At 44.2% G+C, this 22,635-nt stretch overlaps 1 protein-coding gene across 1 annotated transcript in view; it reads right to left on the bottom strand.

Moving 5' to 3' along the window:
- Positions 1–22,635, bottom strand: part of CALCOCO2 (calcium binding and coiled-coil domain 2) — a 36,078-nt gene that overhangs the window by 5,161 nt on the left and 8,282 nt on the right. Inside the window, exons 2-10 of the mRNA XM_033183362.1 lie at positions 20,419–20,608; positions 12,640–12,742; positions 12,351–12,484; positions 11,446–11,571; positions 9,504–9,592; positions 9,054–9,123; positions 7,689–7,811; positions 7,307–7,393; positions 3,745–3,840 (exon numbers count right to left, since the gene is read on the bottom strand). Coding sequence (XP_033039253.1) covers positions 3,745–3,840; positions 7,307–7,393; positions 7,689–7,811; positions 9,054–9,123; positions 9,504–9,592; positions 11,446–11,571; positions 12,351–12,484; positions 12,640–12,742; positions 20,419–20,598 — 1,008 coding nt within the window. The 5' untranslated portion in view covers positions 20,599–20,608. The remainder of the gene's footprint in view (positions 1–3,744; positions 3,841–7,306; positions 7,394–7,688; positions 7,812–9,053; positions 9,124–9,503; positions 9,593–11,445; positions 11,572–12,350; positions 12,485–12,639; positions 12,743–20,418; positions 20,609–22,635) is intronic.

Here is a 22,635-nt window from a genome sequence, read left to right as displayed (position 1 = left end):
TAGCAATGTGGCACTGGAGAAACTCAATAATTGATCATCCATAATTCTTCAGAAGGGAAGGCGGCAGTTTCAATATTCCAAAGATCTAAGTTCTTTATACCTGAATTTATTTATTTATTTAGAGTCAGAGTCTCGCTCTGTCACCCAGGCCAGAGTGCAGAGGCACCATCTTGGCTCACTGCAACCTCTGTCTCCCAGGTTCAAGTTATTCTTGTGCCTCAGCCTCCCAAATAGGTGGGATTACAGGCACCCACCACCACGCCTAGCTAATTTCTGTATTTTTAGTAGAGACGGGGGTTTCACCATCTTCTCCAGGCTGGTCTCGAACTCCTGACCTCAAGTGATCCGCCTGCCTTGGCCTCCCAAAGTGTCAGGATTACAGGTGTGAGCCACTGTGCCCAGCCTATACCTGAATTTAAATATATTTACTACATTTTGTTTATATTAATACAAAAAAGAATTTTAAATCTCTAAATACATGCCAACTAAAGGGAGGAACAAATGTGTGAATATATGAAAGTGGCAGGAGCTATATTAATACTGCAACTATTCTGATAGATATATCAACATTGAAACTATTGTATATTATTATTATTATTGTTTAATTTTTTTTTTTAGAGACAGGGTCTTGCGCTGTCACCCAGGCTGGAGTGCGGGGTGCAATCATAGCTCACTGCAGCCTTGAACTCATAGGCTCAAGCAACCCTCGCACCTCAGCCTCCTTAGTAGCTGAGACTATAGGTGCACGACACCATGCCTGGCTGACTTTTTAATTTTTTGTAGAGATGATAGACTCTTGCTTTGTTGCCCAAGCTGGTTTCAAACTTCTGGCTTCAAGTGATCGTCCTGCCTTGGCCTCCCAGTGTTGTATATTATTGAGAGCAGCATATTTTTTCAATTTCCTTCCTAGAATAATTTCTTACATGATGTAAATATTCACCTGAAATAATTTTTCCTTCTTCATGTCTTATCCCATTCAAATGGATATACCAACACAGAGAACGAGTAAGAAGGCAGGGTGGGAGGGAGGTAAGGAAAAAGAAGAAAATTACTAAAAGTGGCACAGACAGAATTTAAAGTTCTTAGGAAAAGGGAAATAAGCAAATTTCCCTTATCATCTTAAGAGGGTTTTACTACAGCTCTTAACAAAGCTACCAAATACCAAATCTTTCCCTTCGTTTTGCAAACTGTGTGTGCACCTGCCCCCCAACAATCAAACTAACCTATAAAAAGGGATTTCAAACTCAAGGTATATATTAAGAGAATGGGAATAGGCCGAACACAGTGGCTTATGCCTGTAATCCCATCACTTTGGGAGGCTGAGGCGGGCGGATCGCTTGAGCCTAGGAGTTTGAGACCAGCCTGGGCAACATGGTGAAACCCCCTCTCTACTAAAAACACAAAAAATAGCTGGGCATGATAGTGCGCACCTGCAATCCTAGCTACTTGGGAGGCTGAAGCACAAGAATCGCTTGAATCTGAGAGGCGGAGGTTGCAGTGAGCCAAGATGGCACCACTGCACTCCAGCCTGGATGACAGAGCGAGACTCGGTCTAAAAAACAAACAAACAAACAAACAAAAAACAAAACCAAAAAATAAATAAATAAATAGAGAATGGAAATAACAAGACTAGAAAGAGAACCCAAAAAGCCTTCTGCAATTATGAAACACGTTGGCATAAATGATATAATCAAAAGTAGAAATTGAGGAAGAATTATTGTTTAGTAGGTATGAAGTTTCAATGTTGCAAGATGGAAAAGTTCTGGGGATCTGTTGCATAGCACTGTGATGCACTTAACTGTACTGAACTGTACACTTTTACATTATTAAGATGGTAAATTTTATGCTTTTTTTTTTTGAGACAGAGTCTCGCTCTGTCACCCAGGCTGGAGTGCAGTGGCACGATCTCAGCTCACTGCAAGCTCCGCCTCCCAGGTTCATGCCATTGTCCTGTCTCAGCCTCCTGAGTAGCTGGGACTACAAGCGCCCGCCACCACACCCGCTAATTTTTTTTTTTTGTATTTTTAGTAGAGATGGGGTTTCACTGTGTTAGCCATGATGGTCTCAATCTCCTGACCTCGTGATCTGCCCGCCTCGGCCTCCCAAAGTGCTGGGATTACAGGCGTGAGCCACTGCGCCCGGACAAATTTTATGTGTTTTAATCTCAATTTTAAAAAGAAAAAAATAGTAAAAATGATCACTAGGAGGCATAGGCCAGAAGGATTATAGAGGGTAAACATCAGGAGGCGGAGGTTGTAGTGAGTCATGATCACGCCACTGCACTCCAGCCTGGGCAACAGAGTGAGACTCCGTCTCAGAAAAAAAGATAAGTCTGGGTGCCATGGCTCATACCTGTAATCCCAGCACTCTGGGAGGCCAAGGTGGGTAGATCACCTGAGGTCGGGAGTTCGAGACCAGCCTGACCAAAATGGAAAAACCTCATCTCTACAAAAATACAAAACTAGCCAGGTGTGGTAGCACTTGCCTGTAATCCCAGCTACTCAGGAGGCTGAGGCAGGAGAATCATTTGAACCTGGGAGCGGGAGGTTGCAGTGGGCCAAGATTGTGCCATTGCACTCCAGTCTAGGCGTGGTGGCAGGCGCCTGTAGTCCCAGCTACTCAGGAGGCTGAAGCAGGAGAATTGCTTGAACCTGGGAGGCGGAGCTTGCAGTGAGCCAAGATCACATCACTGCACTTCAGCCTGGGTGACAGAGTGAGATTCCGTCTCAAAAAAAAAAAAAAGAGGGTAAAGATGAAGAACTGATGAAATGATGGAAGTACAGATACAGGAGTAGCAGTCAGAATGCATGGACACCTATTCTTTGATGCTGAGCAAGAACATGAGAATGGGCCGGGTGTGGTGGCTCATGTCTGTAATCCCAGCACTTTGGGAGGCCAAGGCAGGAGGACTGCTTGAGCCCAGGAGTTTAAGACCAGCTTGGGCAACATAGCAAGACCTCGTCTGTACTAAAAATAAAAAAAAATTGGCTGGGCATGGTGGCATATGCCTATAGTCGCAGCTACTTGGGAGGCTGTGGCAGGAGGATCACTTGAGCCCAGGAGATCAAGGCTGCAGTGAGCCAAGTTTGTGCCACTGCACCCCAAGCCTGGGTGACAGAGTGAGACCTTGTCTCAACAACAACAACAACAACAACAACAACAACAACAAACATGAGAATGACCTTGACTTCAAATACAACCACCTTATTTTCTGCCATATCATCTTCAATCAATAATAAATGTTGGTTGGATGAATGAATGAACCAATGAATCAATGAATGAATGAATGCACAGCATTTATTAGGGCCTACCATGGGTCCAGCACTGGTACAGACCACCACTTCTGCTCCTGGTTTGGCAGCAGAGAAAAAGGAAAAAGTTGTGCTGAAGGAAAGGAGTTCCCTGCTAGCATAAAGTTATGTAGGACGTTATTCCCATATCCCCCAAGGCAACACATATTAGCTGTAAAGTTAAAAGCAAAAATCAGTTAGGTCTTCATCAGCGTGGCTTCTTTCAAGGTGACTATTGCCATGCCAAATAAGTTTCAGTTGTAGAATAAAGACAGGGTTTTGTGGTAGATTAGGAAATTAGATTAAATTTACTCTTTGTTTAGGAACAACTGTTTCACCCACTGTCCCAGAAACGGCCCTTAACTTCTTGTTTTTATCACTGCATCTCTGGGCCACCCTGCTCCTTCCTTCCCCTTAAAACCTTGGGGTTTTCTACCCTCTTTCACACACTTACATCATTTTCTCCTTCCAATCTCTCTTTCTCTCTCTGCAGAGCATTACATATCATTTTCTTCTCACTCAGTCTTCTTGACAGGTCAAAGTTTTCATCCTGTCAACAATAAAAAAAATTAGGACTAGGATCACATATTGCAGTCTGGGTACAAGGCGGGAAATTGTAGAGGATCTGGCATTGCAAAGAGGGGAGACTGAGATGGAGGAGAAGGCAAATGGGAGGAAGCAATGGTACTATGGGCAGGGTGCTAAATTAAAGTGACTTAAAAAAAACACTTGAAGGCCTGAGCTGGCATCAAGATGCCAGTTTTTTTTTTTTTTTTTTTTGAACTGAGGGTATAAGTGACCAAGGAGGGAAAAAGCAACCTTGGGGAAAATCTCAAAACTGACTTATCAGAATTAGGGATAAATGAAACCTTGTTTAATCCCACCCAACCATGAAAACTATCATCTTTGTTTTGAATAAACATCTCACTCAGTGAGGCCTGAAGCACTTAGGTCTGGGTTGATGTGATTCCTTCCTACAGTGTGAGGATAGGTGTCTGGGCTCAGGTTACATGAAGGAAGAGGGAACACAGGAAGGCATTTGTCCAAGGACACAAGGAGCTCAGACCACAGTCTTGAGCATCCCAGTGTGATAGGTTGACCTAACTGGTTTCATGCTTCAGAGCTTCCCATCTTCTACCTGCATACATACACATGTGCATACCTCACACACACACTTAAGCTAAGCCTACTAGTTGTGGTTTTTGATCCAAGATTTTTTATTTGAATGCTGGTGCCCAAACTGCTGTGCGTGTCTAGCCGACCCTGAGGTAGTAATGTGAGAGGGGGCTACCCGGTGACAGTGCTGACTGCAGGCTCCTTGCTTCCCATACCCATTGGCTCCTGCTGGCTCTTCTGGTCCTGCTTCACTTCCTCAAAAGGCAGAAATAAGAAAGGGCTCTCTGAGTCTGCACAGAAACCTGCTTGATAGTTACAAAAACCTTCCCTTAGACCTGTGGCTAAGTTGGGGCCTGTATTTTCAGGGACCCCCATGCTAGTTTCTGGCCATACACTACATCCCTCTTTTTAGCAGAAAGATAGCTTTCTCACCTTAAGAAGGATGTACAATCTTCTGGGCTTGGTCTAAAAACCACTAACCTTCGCACCCCTTGCTTTCCTGGGCCCCCTTATCTCTGTCACCTACCAGTGCAGCCGCCCTGAGTTGCCTGATCTATTTGTGAAGTCGTTGACACTCTTTGTACTTCTCTAAGAAACAGGCTTTCCCGGCCTCTACTTTGCCTTAAGGCATTCCACCTCTCGTGCTAACTGCTGCTCCACAGTTAGTGCCGCTTTCTTGTTCCTAGGCTCCTGAAGCATAAGATACACAGTCCTCATATTTAGCGGCCTTTTAGGATGTATGAGGATTTGGGATTGCCATTAGCCAGGTGGGTAGCCCCTAGGTCTTGAAAAATATCCCATGAAAACTAAGAAAACTGGCCGGGTGCAGTGGCTCACACCTGTAATCCCAGCACTTTGGGAGGCCGAGGTGGGTGGATCACCAGAGGTCAGGAGTTCGAGACCAGCCTAGCCAACATGGTGAAACCCCATCTCTACTAAAAATACAAAAATTAGCTGGACATGGTGGCAGCCACCTGTAATCCCAGCTAATCCCTCAGGAGGCTGAGGCAGGAGAATAGCTTGAAACCGGGAGGCGGAGGTTGCAGTGAGCTGAGATCAGGTCAGTGTACTCCAACCTGGGTGACAAAGCAAGACTGTCTCAAAAAAAAAAAAAAAAAAAAAAATATATATATATATATATACACATATGTGTGTGTGTGTGTATGTATGTGTGTATATATATACGTGTATATATGTATATAAAAGAAAACCAAGGAAATCCATACCTATCACAAGATGGTTCAAATCTTTGAATAACTATAGTTTTTTTTTTTTTTTCTCGAGACAGAGTCTCGCTCTGTCGCCCAGGCTGGAGTGCAATGGCGCGATCTCAGCTCACTGCAACTCATGCCTCCCGGATTCAAGCGATTCTCCCGCCTCAGCCTCCTGAATAGTTGGGATTACAGACACCCATCACCATGCCCAGCTAATTTTTGTACTTTTAGTAGAGACGGGATTTCGCCATGTTGGTCAGGCTGGTCTCGAACTCCTGACCTCATGATCCGCCTGCCTCAGCCTCCCAAAGTGCTGGCATTACAGGCGTGAGCCACTGTGCCCGGCCGGGACTACAGATTATTTAAAACGGTAATTTCTTTGCTACATCAGAGGTCACAAACTGGAATGTGCCTATAGAGAGCAGGCAAGAAATGTAATGGAATGAAGGAGTTGAATGCAACACAGCAGTGCAGACTGCAGCTAGACGGAGAGCTCATGACCCACCTACAGGGGGCAGCAGCTACTCGGCTCTAGCTATTGCGACTGCACAGGAATGTGGGCTCAGCATTGCTAGGTCCTCTCATTTCTCAAAGGAAGCTAGAAACACAAATTTTTATGGGAAATATTCCTATTTTTAAATGTTGATAACTACTTTCTAAAGCATATCTGTCTGACCTTGACCTATGATCTGCTGATTTGCAAACTTTGTTCTAGTCTTTCCTATATCATGGTAAAGCATACAGTATCTTAGATATAGTAGGTACTCAGTGATTGACTAGATGATGCATATATGATGTGAATTATAATCCTAATGACTGGATATCCCTCTGACATCAGGATTTCTCATGTCCTTGGATCAACTAAGTAAATGGGGCTTCCAGGCACCTGTCAACACCAGGGGGCCTCTTCTTCAACAATATATTACAGGAAATTATTAGTCAATTAGGCTTTCATTCCTACATAACTGATAATGATGATAATGCTAATATATTAATTATAACAAGATTTGCTTTGGGTGGTATATTTTCCTGTTATAGAGCCCTTTATAACCATTCTTTTGTCTGCCCTCATTGTAACTCTATAAGAAGAGGGTAGGGGTTATTCTGTGTGAGCCCTAGTCCAAGGATCTAGTTAACTACATCTTGTCATGAAGTTTAACTTGCAATATTCCTTTATCACTTATTACACATTAGAAATGCCCACTTCTAAACATTTTGTAAATCTCTGTCCTTTTGGCTAGAAAGCAAAACATCTAGAGGTGAACACTTTTTTTTTTTTTTTTTTTTTTTGAGACGGAGTTTCGCTCTGTCACCCAGGCTGGAGTGCAGTGGCCGGATCTCAGCTCACTGCAAGCTCTGCCTCCCGGGTTCACGCCATTCTCCTGCCTCAGCCTCCCGAGTAGCTGGGACTACAGGCGCCCGCCACGTCACCCGGCTAGTTTTTTGTATTTTTAGTAGAGACAGGGTTTCACCATGTTAGCCAGGATGGTCTCGATCTCCTGACCTCGTGATCCGCCCGTCTCAGCCTCCCAAAGTGCTGGGATTACAGGCTTGAGCCACCGCACCCGGCTTTAGAGGTGAACACTTTCTTACTTATCCTGTCCATCACCTGAAAATAGGCCCATATCCCTTTCTTCTATATCCCTATAGGCTCCCTCCCACATAATCATCCAAAGACAGACGTGCCATTAATTCCTGTTGTTTCTTCATTGCCGTAGTTTCATTCTGCTTCATTTCCTCCACTGTCTGCTCGAGCTTCTTCTGGTCCTTCCTCTGCACAAAAACAGATTTCAGTACCATTGCTGGGAAAACGCACACATGCATACATACACCATGGAAGGGCCTGCTAAGCTAATGAGCAAGCAGGATGCAGAGGGAGAGGCAAGTCTTCTCTTGTCAGTTTCTAAAGAAAGCCATGAGCTATCTCATTTCAGACTGTTTCCTCTGAGCCCTTTCCTAGCCAGTGATATCCAGGTATATTAAAGAACATTAAAATGTTCTTTATACAAAGACCAATGTATATTTTCTTGCAAATGCCTAAAAGTGTTGTTTTCTCCCATGACTCTACCTGTTCAGTTAAACTGAGAAAGAGGTGGCCATTTTCCTTTTTCAGGTGCTCTAACTGCTCTGTCTTATCTTGATCTCCCTGAACAAGCTTCTCCATTTCTTTCTCTTGAGTTGACAACTGGGCCTAAAATAAAAATAGTGAACATAACCAAGATACAAAAGCAGGAAAATAAAACAGGAACAATGCTTTTTAATGTACAGTAACAAAGAGATGTGTTTCCCTAGCAACTCCCAACTGCCAAATATCCTGTAGAACTCCTTTACTTTTCAGCTCAACCTTATAGCCTAAGAATCTAAGGCTCAACTGAGTACAATTAGACAAACCACTCTTTAAAGCACCTCTTAAGGCATAGCTTCCTCAAAATGAGAGCAGTTCTGCTATCTGCTCTATATTCCAGACTTTCCAGTATGATTTTGCTTGAAAAGATTAAAGTTTGATTATTGATATAGATGATTGTCATCTATACTAAGAGCTCATGGTAAATTTTTTTTTTTTTTTTTGAGACGGAGTCTCGCTCTGTCGCCCGGGCTGGAGTGCAGTAGCCGGATCTCAGCTCACTGCAAGTTCCGCCTCCCGGGTTTACGCCATTCTCCTGCCTCAGCCTCCGGAGTAGCTGGGACTACAGGCGCCCACCACTTCGCCCGGCTAGTTTTTTTGTATTTTTAGTAGAGACGGGGTTTCACCATGTTAGCCAGGATGGTCTTGATCTCCTGACCTCGTGATCCGCCCGTCTCGGCCTCCCAAAGTGCTGGGATTACAGGCTTGAGCCACCGTGCCCGGCCGGTAAATTAACTTAGTAATACATGAACAAATCACTAAGTTCCTTGTGAATAATGATTTTTTTTTTTTTTTGAGACAGAGTCTTGCTCTGTCACCCAGGCTGGAGTGCAGTGGTGCGATCTCTGTTCACTTCAACCTCTGCCTCCGGGGTTCAAGTGATTCTTCTGCCTCAGCCTCCTGAGTAGCTGGGATTACAGGTGCACTGTAAATTAGCACGCCCAGCTAATTTTTGTATTTTTAGTAGAGATGGGGTTTCGCCATATTGGCCAGGCTGATCTCAAACTCCTGACCTCAGGTGATCCACCTGCCTCAGCCTCCCAAAGTGCTGGGATTACAGATGTGAGTCACTGCACCCGGCTGTGAATCATGATTTTTTTTTTTTTTTTAAAGCCGGGGGGGCATGAGTAGGGTGGAGGCTTACCTGGTTCAAGAATGGAAAATACATAACCTGAAACTTTAGTGTGACACTTTGAAAAGTATGCCATTAGGCACTCACTGAAATGAACTACATCTTTCTAGACCACCACATCGGAGCCATGGTGAGGCTAAGAAAACATCCTTTGACGAAGGTATGGCATTACCTACCTGAAGCTGATCCACCCTGATTCCCATCTTCTCATTTTCTGAGGACATCTTCTGGTTTTGTTCTTTCAGTCTGTGGAGGTGGAGATAACTACGTGAAAAATTCACTTATTGCAGGTCAGCTACCCCGGCCTTAAATGATTTAAGGCTGGCTTGGCCCTAAGCCTGCAGAGTTATTTAAAAATCTACTAGTCTCCATGGCAGTCCTATTTTGGCTTCCTGACTCCAAAAAACTGCAAGTATTCAATCCCTAAAGTTAATATTTGAAATCAGATCATTTTTCCTGACTATTCTGATACCAATTTTCTAATTCATGATTCAAAGGGCAGAGAATCACACCTTCAATGTCATAACAGTGTTTTCTCACAAATTTCAGAAATCTAATCTGACTGTATTTAAGGGTATCGATGGTATAGCAGCTCTTCCCCTCCCAGAATTATGGGACACACTCACTGAAGCAACTCTGTCTCCCAATAGTCCTTCTGTTCTTTCACTTTCAGTTCCAACTTCTTATTGATGCTCTGTAGGGTTTCTAGCTCCTCCTATAGATTGAAACACCATCAGAGGAACAGACTATTTCTATGACTTTTGAATGAGTATCTTAGGCAGGCAACACATATTTATTGAGCACTTACTATATGTCAGGCATAGCATGACACAGCAGTAAATGAAATACTCAAATAAAAGGAAGATGTTCTTGTTTTTTTTAAGACAGCAATTAAAAGGAGATATCACCCAGGCTGGAGTGCAGTGGCGTGATCTTGGCTCACTGCAACCTATGTTGCCCGGGTTCAAGCAATTCTCCTGCCTCGGCCTCCCAAAGTGCTGGGATTTCAGGCATGACCTACTGCGCCCGGCCACAAAATGCTCTTTCTATATTAAAAATGCATCACCTTAATTTCTCATTCTACTAGAGCTTATAATTTGTTCATTAAATAAATATTTACTCAGAGCCTATTCCACACTAGACACTGTTCTTGCACTGCAGACACAACAGTGGACAAAATAGATAAAACTGCCCTTTTCCTAAAACAGTGCTGTTCAATAAGTGAGAGCCACATATACTTTTTTTTTTTTTTTTTTTTTTGGAGACGGAGTCTCGCTCTGTCACCCAGGTCACGCCATTCTCCTGCCTCAGCCTCCCGAGTAGCTGGGACTACAGGCGCCGCCATGTCGCCCGGCTAGTTTTTTGTAGTTTTTAGTCGAGACGGGGTTTCACCGTGTTAGCCAGGATGGTCTCGATCTCCTGACCTCGTGATCCGCCCGTCTCGGCCTCCCAAAGTGCTGGGATTACAGGCTTGAGCCACCGCGCCCGGCCGAGCCACATATAATTTTAAAATCTTAGTAGGCACATTTTTAAAAAGGTAAAAAGAAACAGATTAATTTTAATAATAGTGTGTGTGTGTATATATATATTTAAAAATTTATTTTATTTTATTTTATTTATTTTATTGTTTTGAGATAAAGTCTTGCTCTGTTGCCCAGGCTGGAGTGCAGTGGTGTGATCTTGGCTCACTGCAACCTCTGCCTCCCAGGTTCAAGCAATTATCTTGCCTCAGCCTCCTGAGTAGCTGGGATTACAGGCGCATACCACTATGCCTGGCTAATTTTTTCTTGAGACGGAGTCTTGCTCTGTCGCCCAGGCCAGAGTGCAAGGGTGTGATCTTGGCTCACTGCAACTTCCACCTCCCAGGTTCGAGCAGTTCTCCTGCCTCAGCCTCCTGAGTAGCTTGGATTATAGGCACCTACCAGCATGCTTGGCTAATTTTTGTATTTTTAGTAGAGACAGGGTTTCACCATCTTGGCCAGGTTAGTCTCAACCTCCTGACCTTGTGATCCACCCGCCTCAGCCTCCCAAAGTGCTGGGATTACAGGTGTGAGCCACTGCACCTAGCCAAATGATAGTATATTTAACCCAATGAAACTAAAATACCATTTCAACATATAAACAATTAAAAGGAGATATTCAGCTGGGGAAGGTGGCTCATGCCTATAATCCCAGCACTTTGGGAGGCCGAGGTGGGTGGATCACCTGAGGCCAGGAGTTTGAGACCAGCCTGGCCAACATGGTAAAACCCTGTCTCTACAAAAATATAAAAATTGGCTGGGTGTGGTGGCGATTACCTGTAATCCCAGCTACTCGGGAGGCGGAGGCAGGAGAATCTCTTGAACCTGGGAAGCGGGGGTTGCAGTGAGCCAAGATCGCACCCTTGCACTCCAGCTTGGGTGACAGAGTGAGACTCCATTTCAGACAAACAAACAAAACTAATGCCTGTTTAAAGATACTGGTATAAGAGGGTGAGATCACAGGCAAAACAGAATATGGTGCTGGATAAGAGGCACCATCCAATTCTGATCTCCATGGTCCAAGGTCACCTATAACCAGCAGCCATACCTGCTTCTTTTGGAGCTCAGCCTGCATGTCTGAGTTCTGCTTCTGGAGGCTGACACAGCTGTCCTTCAGCTCCTGGTTTTCTTTGCAAAGCTCCTTGTTGTGCTGCTCAATCTCTTCTACCTCTCCCTACAAAAGAACATTCCATAAACTATATTCCAAGTCCCTCTAGCAGAAAATTCCCATAGGTTAGGATGGTGAGGGACTGGCTGATTGCCATTCACTGCAGTGACATCTATGTACCCCAAATGGGGGCTGCTCCTTAATACCTAGGTAAGGGTATAACAGAGGTATGTCTTTATAACTGCAGCAATACCAAAAAAAAACCATTAAAAGTTAAAAGGAAAATTGACACAAGAATGTAGCTTCTTCTTGCAGACCATATTGCTTGTCTCTCCCAATGGACTTAGCTCCTTGAGGCCAAGAACAGTGTTTCAACTGATTCTTCATTGTGTTCCCAGTGCCTACCGTAGTGCTGGATGAAGAGTAGGTGTCCTGTTAAATAATGAAGTAAGAAAATGAATCTAATACTCATGTATGACAGACAGGCTGTAGGCTAGAACTGAAAGAGATAAAAATATTTGGTGCTTCTCTCCTCAAAGGAGCTTTTACATTTACCATGGTGATAAGATGTGTAGATGACAAAAATTAAACAACTGGAAAAGTTAAAAGAATAACTGAATGCCAGCTGAGTTAAAGAAGTTTTAGAAAAGGAAGAAATCACTTATTATTATGATTCTTGCTAACATTCCTAAGTCGTTCCTGAGTGAGTCCGCAGGAGTACTATATGCATTTTTTCCAACGATACCGTTAGATATTCAATAAAGCCTTATTAACTCAAATTCCATCCTATCCTACGTTGCTACTCGTAACAGCAGTAAGGGATTGAGGTGAGAAGTTTTATAAACCTGAGTGGTAACAACCAGGATGTCTTCCTCATTTTCTGGACGGAACTGGAAAGGAATACTTGCTCCCCGGACCACGCCATCCTGATCCACATAGCAGAACTGGTAATACTCATCATCCTTGGGCAGGTAGTAAGCTGAAAACACAACATAAGTTTTAATCCAAAATAAGATCTATTCAGAAAAGTAAAATTCTGGAAGTCTTTTCATCTGCCCCAGAAAGCTCAAGCTGAAGGCAATTAATTAGTCTTGGCTACTGTCTTCAACACCTTTGGTCCAGTATTTTTCTCACCTTTGAATTGGACTTCCTGCTGTTTAGCTGATTTGTTGTTTAGGTCAATGGGCAAAGTAACCCACATGAAGGTGTAATACTCACGGACTGTCTTCCATCCCACCTGCAATGACAAGTAGTTCTTATTTAGTACCTGAAAGGGGCGTGGGGAAAATCCTAATTGGGCTACATCTTCTTAAAATCACTTTTTATTTGTATATATTGAAAATATAGGCCAGGTGTGGCGGCACTTTGGGAGGCCAAGGCAGGTGGATTGCCTGAACTCAATAGTTCAAGACTAGCCTGGGCAACATGGTGAAACCCCGTCTCCACTAAAATACAAAAAATAAGCCAGGCGTGGTGGTGTGCGCCTGTAATCCCAGCTATTCAGGAGGTTGAGGCAGGAGAATTGCTTCAACCGAGGAGGTGGAGGTTGCAGTGAGCCGAGATTGCACCACTGCACTCCAGCCTGGGTGACAGAGTGAGACTCCGTCTCCAAAAAAAGAAAAAATAAAATATAATAGAATGAGTTCATTATGACAAGAATCTCACACCAGGGCTCAAATCTTTTTTAATTTTTTGTTTTATTTTTCACTTATGACAACTACATATGGGAAAATGTCTGATACAACAAAAAATTGGGGTGCACATACACAGCTCAAAATACAAGTCTTGGAAAGATTTGAAAACTAGCTCCTCACCACCCAGGAGAAAAGCTCCAAAAATTCTATCTACAAGTCAGAGATAGAGCTGAGACTGATTTAAGGGGAAAGCTCTGGGAATAGGAACGCTGATCCTCTTACAATGGTGTTCTTTGGGCTTCTAAATCAGAAATCACTTCTGACCTGCCCTCTCTATTGGTGTGTCCTCTATTATGTCCAATTAAGCCCTGTCATATATCAACCTACTGCATTAAAAAAAAACTCCATTCTTCTTTATAATGTCTGTTTTGGGGGCAGAGGAAGAATAGGGTTCTTAGATTATGAGGCACCAGATAAGAGATTCCAGGTCTATACAATTTTTTTTCTTTACTCTTTTTCTTCATGCATGCTTAATGATGGCTTTTTGGCAATAAAGATATTAACAACAATCTGATAGTCATAAAGGCCTCTTCTAGGTATTGAATACAATAAATCATAAGACATAAGGATGCAGCAAAACATGCCTCAGAGCAGAAAGCTGGCTAAGTGCAAAATATTCTCACAAATGTGAAGAGGGGGTAAAAGATTGCTCAATCTTATCTAGAAAATAAAAGCACACCAGAGAATAGAAAGCAAGCTATTGTGTCTTCAAGGGGACAACACTCAGCAAATGAGAAGCAAAATTACATTTATTGCCATATTTTGACCCTGCCTGAGCTCAGTAAGAAGAGAACTAAAAATAAATCCCAGTTTTATATATTAAGGAATCAAAGTAGGGTGGAAAAGGCTATACCAAAAACTCATCAGAACATCCTAGGGCATGTTTTAGAGTCTCATTAATACACACCCCACTGCTGTAAGCATCTCAGAGCCACTGCAGCCTGTGGTGGTACAGGAAGCAGGAATTTTATGGAGTCCTCATTCACATCCTGGAGCTTCTTAACGCACTGTGACCGAAATATCATTGGGAAGACCTAAGAATTATTGCTGCCTTGGAACAGGGAAACACCTTTTAGCCACCTGCAATGTCTGTCCTTGGCTCCTCCATTTGAGTAGTCCTTGTTCCAGTTTGTCTTGGAAACATTTTTTTTTTTTTTTGAGACGGAGTCTCGCTCTGTCACCCAGGCTGGAGTGCAGTAGCCGGATCTCAGCTCACTGCAAGCTCTGCCTCCCGGGTTCACGCCATTCTCCTGCCTCAGCCTCCCCAGTAGCTGGGACTACAGGCGCCCGCCACCTCACCCAGCTAGTTTTTTGTATTTTTTAGTAGAGACGGGGTTTCACCGTGTTAGCCAGGATGGTCTCGATCTCCTGACCTCGTGATCCGCCCGTCTCGGCCTCCCAAAGTGCTGGGATTACAGGCTTGAGCCACCGCGCCCGGCCTTGTCTTGGAAACATTTAAATGCCCAAGTCAAGGAGAGTATGAAGCATAGGATTATACACTGAGGGAAGGAAAGCAGACTGCTTCCTGCTTTAGGCTCCATCATTGGTGGTGACTTTCACTACAGAGAAGATGTAATGTATTTGTATGTATTAAAAATATTTACTGGCCGGGCGCAGTGGTGCATGCCTGTAATCCCAGCTACTCAGTGGCTGACACATGAGAATCACTGGAACCCAGGAGGTAGAGGCTGCAGTGAGCCCAGATTGCACCTCTGCACTCCAGCCTGGGTGAAGAGAACAAGACTGTCTTAAAATAAATGTTAAAAAATAAATAAAAAATAAAAAGATTTACTGAGTACCTACCTGGTGCCAGATACTACCAGTGTCTGGGGTGATGAGGAGTTGAATAGTCCAATTAAGACTACACTGAAAGAACACTGGAGAGAGCGTTTGAGGTGAGATGTGAAGGACGAAACTTTACAGTCAACTCTTCGTTCCCTAATTTACTATCTGTTGCTCAAAGGAATTCAGCAGAGTAGAGGAGAAAAAGCAGAGGTTTGGGAGCCAAACCTGCTTCACGGCTTATTTACTGTGAGGCCTTGGGAAAGTCACCATCTCTCAAGGATATTCATTTTACTTACTTATGCCCAAGAGATACTACTCCCTACCTCAGGGGGCTACTGCACTGTGAGAATTTTTGTTTTTATATTTTAGACGGAGTCTTGCTCTGTTGCCCAGGCTGGAGTGCAATCACATGATCTCAGCTCACCACAACCTCCGCCTCCCAGGTTCAAGTGATTCTCCTGCCTCAGCCTCCCAAATAGCTGGGATTACAGGCATGTGCCACCACGCCTGGCTAATTTTGAATTTTTAGTAGAGACAGGGTTTCTCATGTTGGTCTGGCTGGTCTCGAACTCCCTAGCTCAGGTGATCCACCCACCTCGGCTTCCTAAAGTGCTGGGATTACAGGCATGAGCCACCGCACCCGGCCCACTGTGAGGATTTAATTAGGCAATACACACACACACACACACACAGAGTGAGGATTTAATTAGGCAACACACACACACACACATCCTCAACAAAGGCCTAGCAAAGCATGTCCTCAGGGTAGGCATTCAAATCAATACCTTTATGGACAATGGACATTAGAAGCCCTTCTTTAGATTAACAATTATTTATTTATTGGGGTATGGTAATACCTCTGAAATGTATGAAGTATTCCAAATATAGATACATTTAAAAAAAAACTTTTTTTTGATATGAAGTCTCTCTCGCTCTGTTGCCCAGGCTGGAGTGCAGTGGCACAATCTTGGCTCACTGCAACCTCTGCCTCCCAGGGTTAAGCAATTCTCCTGCCTCAGCCTCCTGAGTAGCTGGGACTATAGGTGGGTGCCACCACACCTGACTCATTTTTGTATTTTTAGTAGAGATGGGGTTTTACCATGTTGGCCAGGCTGGTCTTGAACTCCTGACCTCAAGTGATCCGTCTGCCTTGGCCTCCCTCCTGGGACTACAGGAGTGAGCCACCGCACCTGGTCAAAATATTTTTAAACATTTGTTTTTAAAAAGCCCAAGATTGGCCAGGTGCGGTAGCTCACGCCTGTAATCCCAGCACTTTGGGAGGCTGAGGTGGGTGGATCGCATGAGGTCAGGAGTTCGAGACCAGCCTGGCCAACGTGGTGAAACCCACCTCTACTAAAAATACAAAAATTAGCCAGGCATGGTGGTGGGGACCTGTAATCCCAGCTACTCAGGAGGCTGAGGCAGCAGAATTGCTTGAACCGGGGAGGCGGGGTGCCTGTAATCTCAGCTACTTGGGAGGCTGAGGTAGGAGAATTGCTTGAACCAGGGAGGCGGAGGTTGTAGTGAGCCAAGATCGCATCATTGCACTCCAGCCTGGGTGACAAGAGCAAAACTCCGTCTTAAAAAAAAAAAAAAACAAGATTTTCATATGGTATATGGTGAAGTCTTTACTGGTGGTTGCTAAGTCTAAGCAAAACAGAAATATAACGATGTTCCAAAAACAAAAACAAAAAAGATGTTATAAACTACATTTTAAAGTCTGGTAAGTAATTTTTGAATCATTCTCTTTTTCATGATCTGTACCTGCATTAACCAATGATAGCCACTAGCCACATGAAGCTATTTAAACTTTAATTAAGTAAAATTTAAAATCCAGTTGGGCCGGGCGCGGTGGCTCAAGGCTGTAATCCCAGCACTTTGGGAGGCCGAGACGGGCGGATCACGAGGTCAGGAGATCGAGACCATCCTGGCTAACACGGTGAAACCCCGTCTCTACTAAAAAAAATACAAAAATTAGCCGGGCGAGATGGCGGGCGCCTGTAGTCCCAGCTACTCGGGAGGCTGAGGCGAGAGAATGGCGTAAACCCAGGAGGCGGAGCTTGCAGTGAGCTGAGATCCGGCCACTGCACTCCAGCCTGGGCGACAGAGCGAGACTCCGTCTCAAAAAAAAAAAAAAAAAAAAAAAAAATCCAGTTACTTGGGCTTGGTGCGGTGGCTCACACCTGTAATCCCAGAACTTTGGGAGGTCGAGGCAGGCAGATCACCTGAGGTTGGGAGTTTGATACCAGCCTGACCAACATGGAGAAACCCTGTCTCTACGAAAAATACAAAATTAGGCAGGCGTGGTGGCACATGCCTGTAATTCCAGCTACTCAGGAGGCTGAGGCAGGAGAATCGCTTGAACCTGGGAGGCGGAGGTTGTGGTGAGCCATGATCGCGCCATTGCACTCCAGCCTGGGCAACAGAACAAAACTCTGTCTCTAAATAAATAAATAAATAAGGCCGGGCGCGGTGGCTCAAGCCTGTAATCCCAGCACTTTGGGAGGCCGAGACGGGCGGATCACGAGGTCAGGAGATCGAGACCATCCTGGCTAATACGGTGAAACCCCGTCTCTACTAAAAATACAAAAAAAAAACTAGCCGGGCGAGGTGGCGGGCGCCTGTAGTCCCAGCTACTCGGGAGGCTGAGGCAGGAGAATGGCGGAAACCCGGGAGGCGGAGCTTGCAGTGAGCTGAGATCTGGCCACTGCACTCCAGTCTGGGCGACAGAGCGAGACTCCGCCTCAAAAAAAAAAAAAAAAAAAAAAAAAAAAAAAATAAATAAATAAAATAAAATAAAATAAAATAAAATCCAGTTACTGGCCGGGCGCGGTGGCTCAAGCCTGTAATCCCAGCACTTTGGGAGGCCGAGACAGGCGGATCACGAGGTCAGGAGATCGAGACCATCCTGGCTAACATGGTGAAACCCCGTCTCTACTAAAAAATACAAAAAACTAGCTGGGCGAGGTGGTGGGCGCCTGTAGTCCCAGCTACTCGGGAGGCTGAGGCAGGAGAATGGCGTGAACCCGGGAGGCGGAGCTTGTAGTGAGCTGAGATCCGGCCACTGCACTCCAGCCTGGGCGACAGAGCGAGACTCCGTCTCAAAAAAAAAAATAAATAAATAAAATAAAATAAAATAAAATAAAATAAAATCCAGTTACTTAGCCACACTAACCACATTTCAAGTGCTTAACAGCCACACGTGGCTAGTAGCAGCAGTACTAGACAGTGAAGCTATAGCTCTATTGTGGAAAACTCTTACCAGGCAATGTGACCTATATGCTTTGCTACATATGAGGAAGAAGAAAAGCAACTACCATCTTCTTTCTAAGACAGAAAACACTCTGGTGTGTTGACGCACCTTTTAGTCAGATGACTCAATGCTCTGCAGTCTCAAGAGCTGTCACAACACTTGCCAGAGTCCTGCTGTTGGCCACTATCCCTATTTCCTTTTTTTTTTTTTTTTTTTTTTTTTTTTTGAGACGGAGTCTTGCTCTGCCACCCAGGCTGGAGTGCAGTGGCCGGATCTCAGCTCACTGCAAGCTCCGCCTCCCGGGTTTACGCCATTCTCCTGCCTCAGCCTCGCGAGTAGCTGGGACTACAGGCGCCCGCCTCGTCGCCCGGCTAGTTTTTTGTATTTTTAAGTAGAGACGGGGTTTCACCGTATTAGCCAGGATGGTATCGATCTCCTGACCTCGTGATCCGCCCGTCTCGGCCTCCCAAAGTGCTGGGATTACAGGCTTGAGCCACCACGCCCGGCCACACTATCCCTATTTCCAAACACCAGTCTTGCTACCTCCAGCTTAAATTGCTCATCAATAAGTTTGATGTTCCAAACAATAAAGGCAAAGGAATTCAATGAAGGATATAAATAAGCAACAGCTCCTTCTCAGTGCAGTTGAGAACGGTGTCTGATTTCAGGATGAACAGCACTGGCAAATAGGCACATGACATACTGACGTGTCAAACCAAAGGTCACTGACATTGGGAGTTGGCAGTATAAATTACTTAAAATTTGACCTTTATTTCCTGTCTCTGGAAATAGGAAGATTTGTCATTATGGTGTATGTGAGATGTATGAGAGAGAAAGACACGGATGGGAGAGCGAAGGGGACATAGAGAGTGAGCTAATTAAAACTTAAAAATACCATTCTGTACTTGAACTGATGGGGTGATCAGACACTGAAAGAGGTCACTAAGGGAGCTCATAAACTTTCAGTCCTTGGAAATCATCATAAAGTAGTCAGACGCACTTATTCAGGAATAAACTTTTTGAACACAGGATGTCAATATCCTCAATATCCTTTCCAGATTTATGGTATTTGTATCAAAACAAACTAAACACCATACCAAGTAAGGAAGTAATGTTTACTCTCAGAAGTGACATATGAGGTCAACCATCTCAGTCAAGTCATACATAAATATTTCAAAATAGGATCATTTAAAAAGCATTTAATTTGGGAGGCTGAGGCGGGCAGATCACAAGGTCAGCAGTTCGAGACCAGCCTGGCCAACATGGTGAAACCTGGTTTCTACTAAAAATACAAAAATTAGCAGGGTGTGGTGGCATTTGCCTATAATCCCAGCTACTCTGGAGGCTGAGGCAGGAGAATCGCTTGAACCCGGGAGGTTGGGTTGCAGTGAGCCGAGACTGCACCACTGTACTTCAGCCTGGGCAATAAGCGAGACTACGTCTCAAAAAAAAACAAAGAAAGAAATCAGTTAGGCATTGTTCTGCACACCTGTAGTCCCAGCTACTGAGAAGGCTGAGGTGGGAGGATCACTGAGCCTGGGAGGTTAAGGCTGCAGTGAACTACACTCCAGCCTGAGAGACAGAGCAAGACCCTATCTCAACAACAACAAGAAAGCATTTACATTTGGTCTTTGACAGCACAATAAGGATAGGCGTGGTGGCTCACACCTGTAATCCCAGCGCTTTGGAAGGCTGAGGCAGGCAGATCACCTGAGGTCAGGAGTTTGAGACCAGCCTGGCCAACATGGTGAAACCCCATCTCTACTAGAAATACAAAAATTAACCGGATGTGGTGGCAGATGCCTGTAATCTCAGCTACTCGGGATGCTGAGGCAGGAGAACTGCTTGAACCCAGGAGGCGGAGGTTGCAGTGAGCTGAGATCATGCCATTGCACTCCAGCCTAGGTGACAGAGCAAGACTCTATTTCAAAAAAAAAACAACAACAAAATTTGAGGATTACATGATTTGCCATCTTATTTTAGCTTGACACTGAAATGAAAACTTGAATCCCACAGCACACATTAGTGTGTGAAGAGAGAAGTGCTGTGGAGCTTGACTAGAATTTAAAAATTGCCCACACATATTATACAAAATGCTTATAATACATAGAGAGTCACACAGTCAGGTAACTAAGAATCACCTCTAGTTTCTGATCACTTGGTACTAAATTAATCACTTACTCTAAAGATGCCAATCCAATCCTTTTGACGAGGGATGAAATGCTGGGTGAAGGTATAACGGCATGTGACGTCCCCTCCAGGGATGTAGAACTTCTCCACACTGTTAAAGATGACCTGAGAGAAATGACAGTGATCCAGCAAGACAGCTGATGTGGGGGGATCTTCGATAGTCTTCTCCATGGTAGGGGTCCTGTTATGAAATGTGGAATAGAGTAAGGCTCAGAAAGCATTGTCTGAAATGTTGGCGATTTCTGGGCTTTCATCCAGAGAACATTCTGTGCAAAGCAAGCCAGGAAAAGCAAAATCCTGACAAATACTGAGATTACACAACTTGCTTTCTGTTTCACTTTGAGCCATCTCAGTCACAACTTCCTATGCTACGAGAATTTTCTGACAATATTTTTAACTTCTTCACCACAACTCTCACATGAACAGAGGCTTATAGCTGCTTAGGTTCCCCTTTCTCTAACTGACTTAAATAAACAAGGCAGCCTAGATAAAATAGCCTGAGCTGGGAACTGTGAAACTTAAATTCTAGATTTTTCATCCCAACAAGCCCTAAGACTTTAGGAAAGTCCATCTCTCTGGATTTCATCTTCTATATTCAATCCCATTTATCCTATAATTATCAGGACCTTCCATATGCAAGATCCTCTGCTAGGACCTGGGGATGGGAATGAGAAGAAAGGAATGAGAAAAAATTATCTGACATGCAGTAGTGACAAGCACAGGTTCTAAATTAGAATGGTGGCGTTCAAATTCCAGTTTCACCACCTATTAAATTTGTGGCATTGGGCAATTTATTTAATCTGCTGGGCTCTGTGCTTGTTTCCTCATCTGTAAAATGGGGCTAAAAATAACATCTATCCCATTTAGTTTTTTGTGAGGCATAAGTGAAATAATGTAAAATGTCCAGCCCTTAAATCAGTATCTGCCATTGTAGGCACTTCTCACAAAGTATATGCACGTTGAATGACAAAGTACTTAGCACAGAGTCTGCATAAAAGGTTTAAGAGACGTTAGTTATAGTTAGTTATATAGTTATTACTGTTGTAGTTGTGGGTTTTTTTTCCTGGTACAACCTTAAAAGGGGTCCCAATCCAATTGAGAGGATAGATGAGTATACAAATGACTGCCAAATGAATCGAATAAGAAGTGCAAAATGATCTGGGGTTCAAAAGAGGGAGAGATGCAATTGCTTAGGAAAATAAAGAAAACTTCAGGGAATGAGAAGAATCTTAGATTAGCCCTCAAAGAGGATTAAGATTTTGACAAGTGGGTTTTTGAGTGAGGGCATTCTAGGTGAAGGACACAGCATGAGTAACAACAAAGAAACAGAAAAATACAACCCACATTTGGAAGACAGCAAACAAGTTTGGATCCCTAGCTATAAATGGGGATAATACCCTGTGTTTCACCTTTCTAGGTTACAGTACACATAAAATGTGATCAAGAATAGGAAAGTTGTGGCTGGGCGCAGTGGCTCACACCTGTAATCCCAGCACTTTGGGAGGCAGAGGCAGGTGGATCTTTTGAGTCCAGGAGTTCATGACTACCCTGGGCAACATGGCAAAACCCCATCTCTACAAAAAACTACAAAAATTAGCTGGGCGTGGTGGTACACACCTGTAGTCCCAGCTACTTGGGAGGCTGAGATGGGAGAATCGTTTGAGCCTGGGAGGACTAGGCTGCAGCGAGCCAAGATTGTGCCACTGCACTCCAGCCTGGGCAAGAGAGCAAGCCCCTGCCTCAAAACAATAACAACAACAACAACAACAAAATAGGAAATTAGAGTGGTGCATGCCTGTAGTCCTAGCTGTCCAGGATGCTGAGGTGAGAGGATTGCTTGAGCCCAGGAGTTAAAGTCCAGCCTGGGCAATATAGTGGGACTGTCTCTATTAAAAAAAAAAAAAAAAAAAAAGGCCACGCATGGTGGCTCACACGTGTCCCAGCACTGTGAGAGGCTGAGGCAGGTGGATCACCTGAGGTCAGGAGTTCGAGACCAGCTTGACCAAGACAGAGAAACCCCGTCTCTACTAAAAATATAAAATTAGCCGGGCGTGGTTGCACATGCCTGCAATCCCAGCTACTTGGGAGGCTGAGGCAGGAGAATTGCTTGAACCTGGGAGCGGAGGTTTCAGTGAGCCAAGATCGCGTCACTGCACTCCAGCCTGGGCAAGAAGTGTGAAACTCTGTCTCACACACAAAAAAAAAAAA

Source organism: Trachypithecus francoisi, unplaced genomic scaffold (genome assembly GCF_009764315.1).
Source record: "Trachypithecus francoisi isolate TF-2019V2 unplaced genomic scaffold, Tfra_2.0 Lachesis_group20, whole genome shotgun sequence".
In the NCBI taxonomy this organism is placed as follows: Eukaryota; Metazoa; Chordata; class Mammalia; order Primates; family Cercopithecidae; genus Trachypithecus; species Trachypithecus francoisi.
This window is presented reverse-complemented; position numbering and strand designations above follow the sequence as displayed.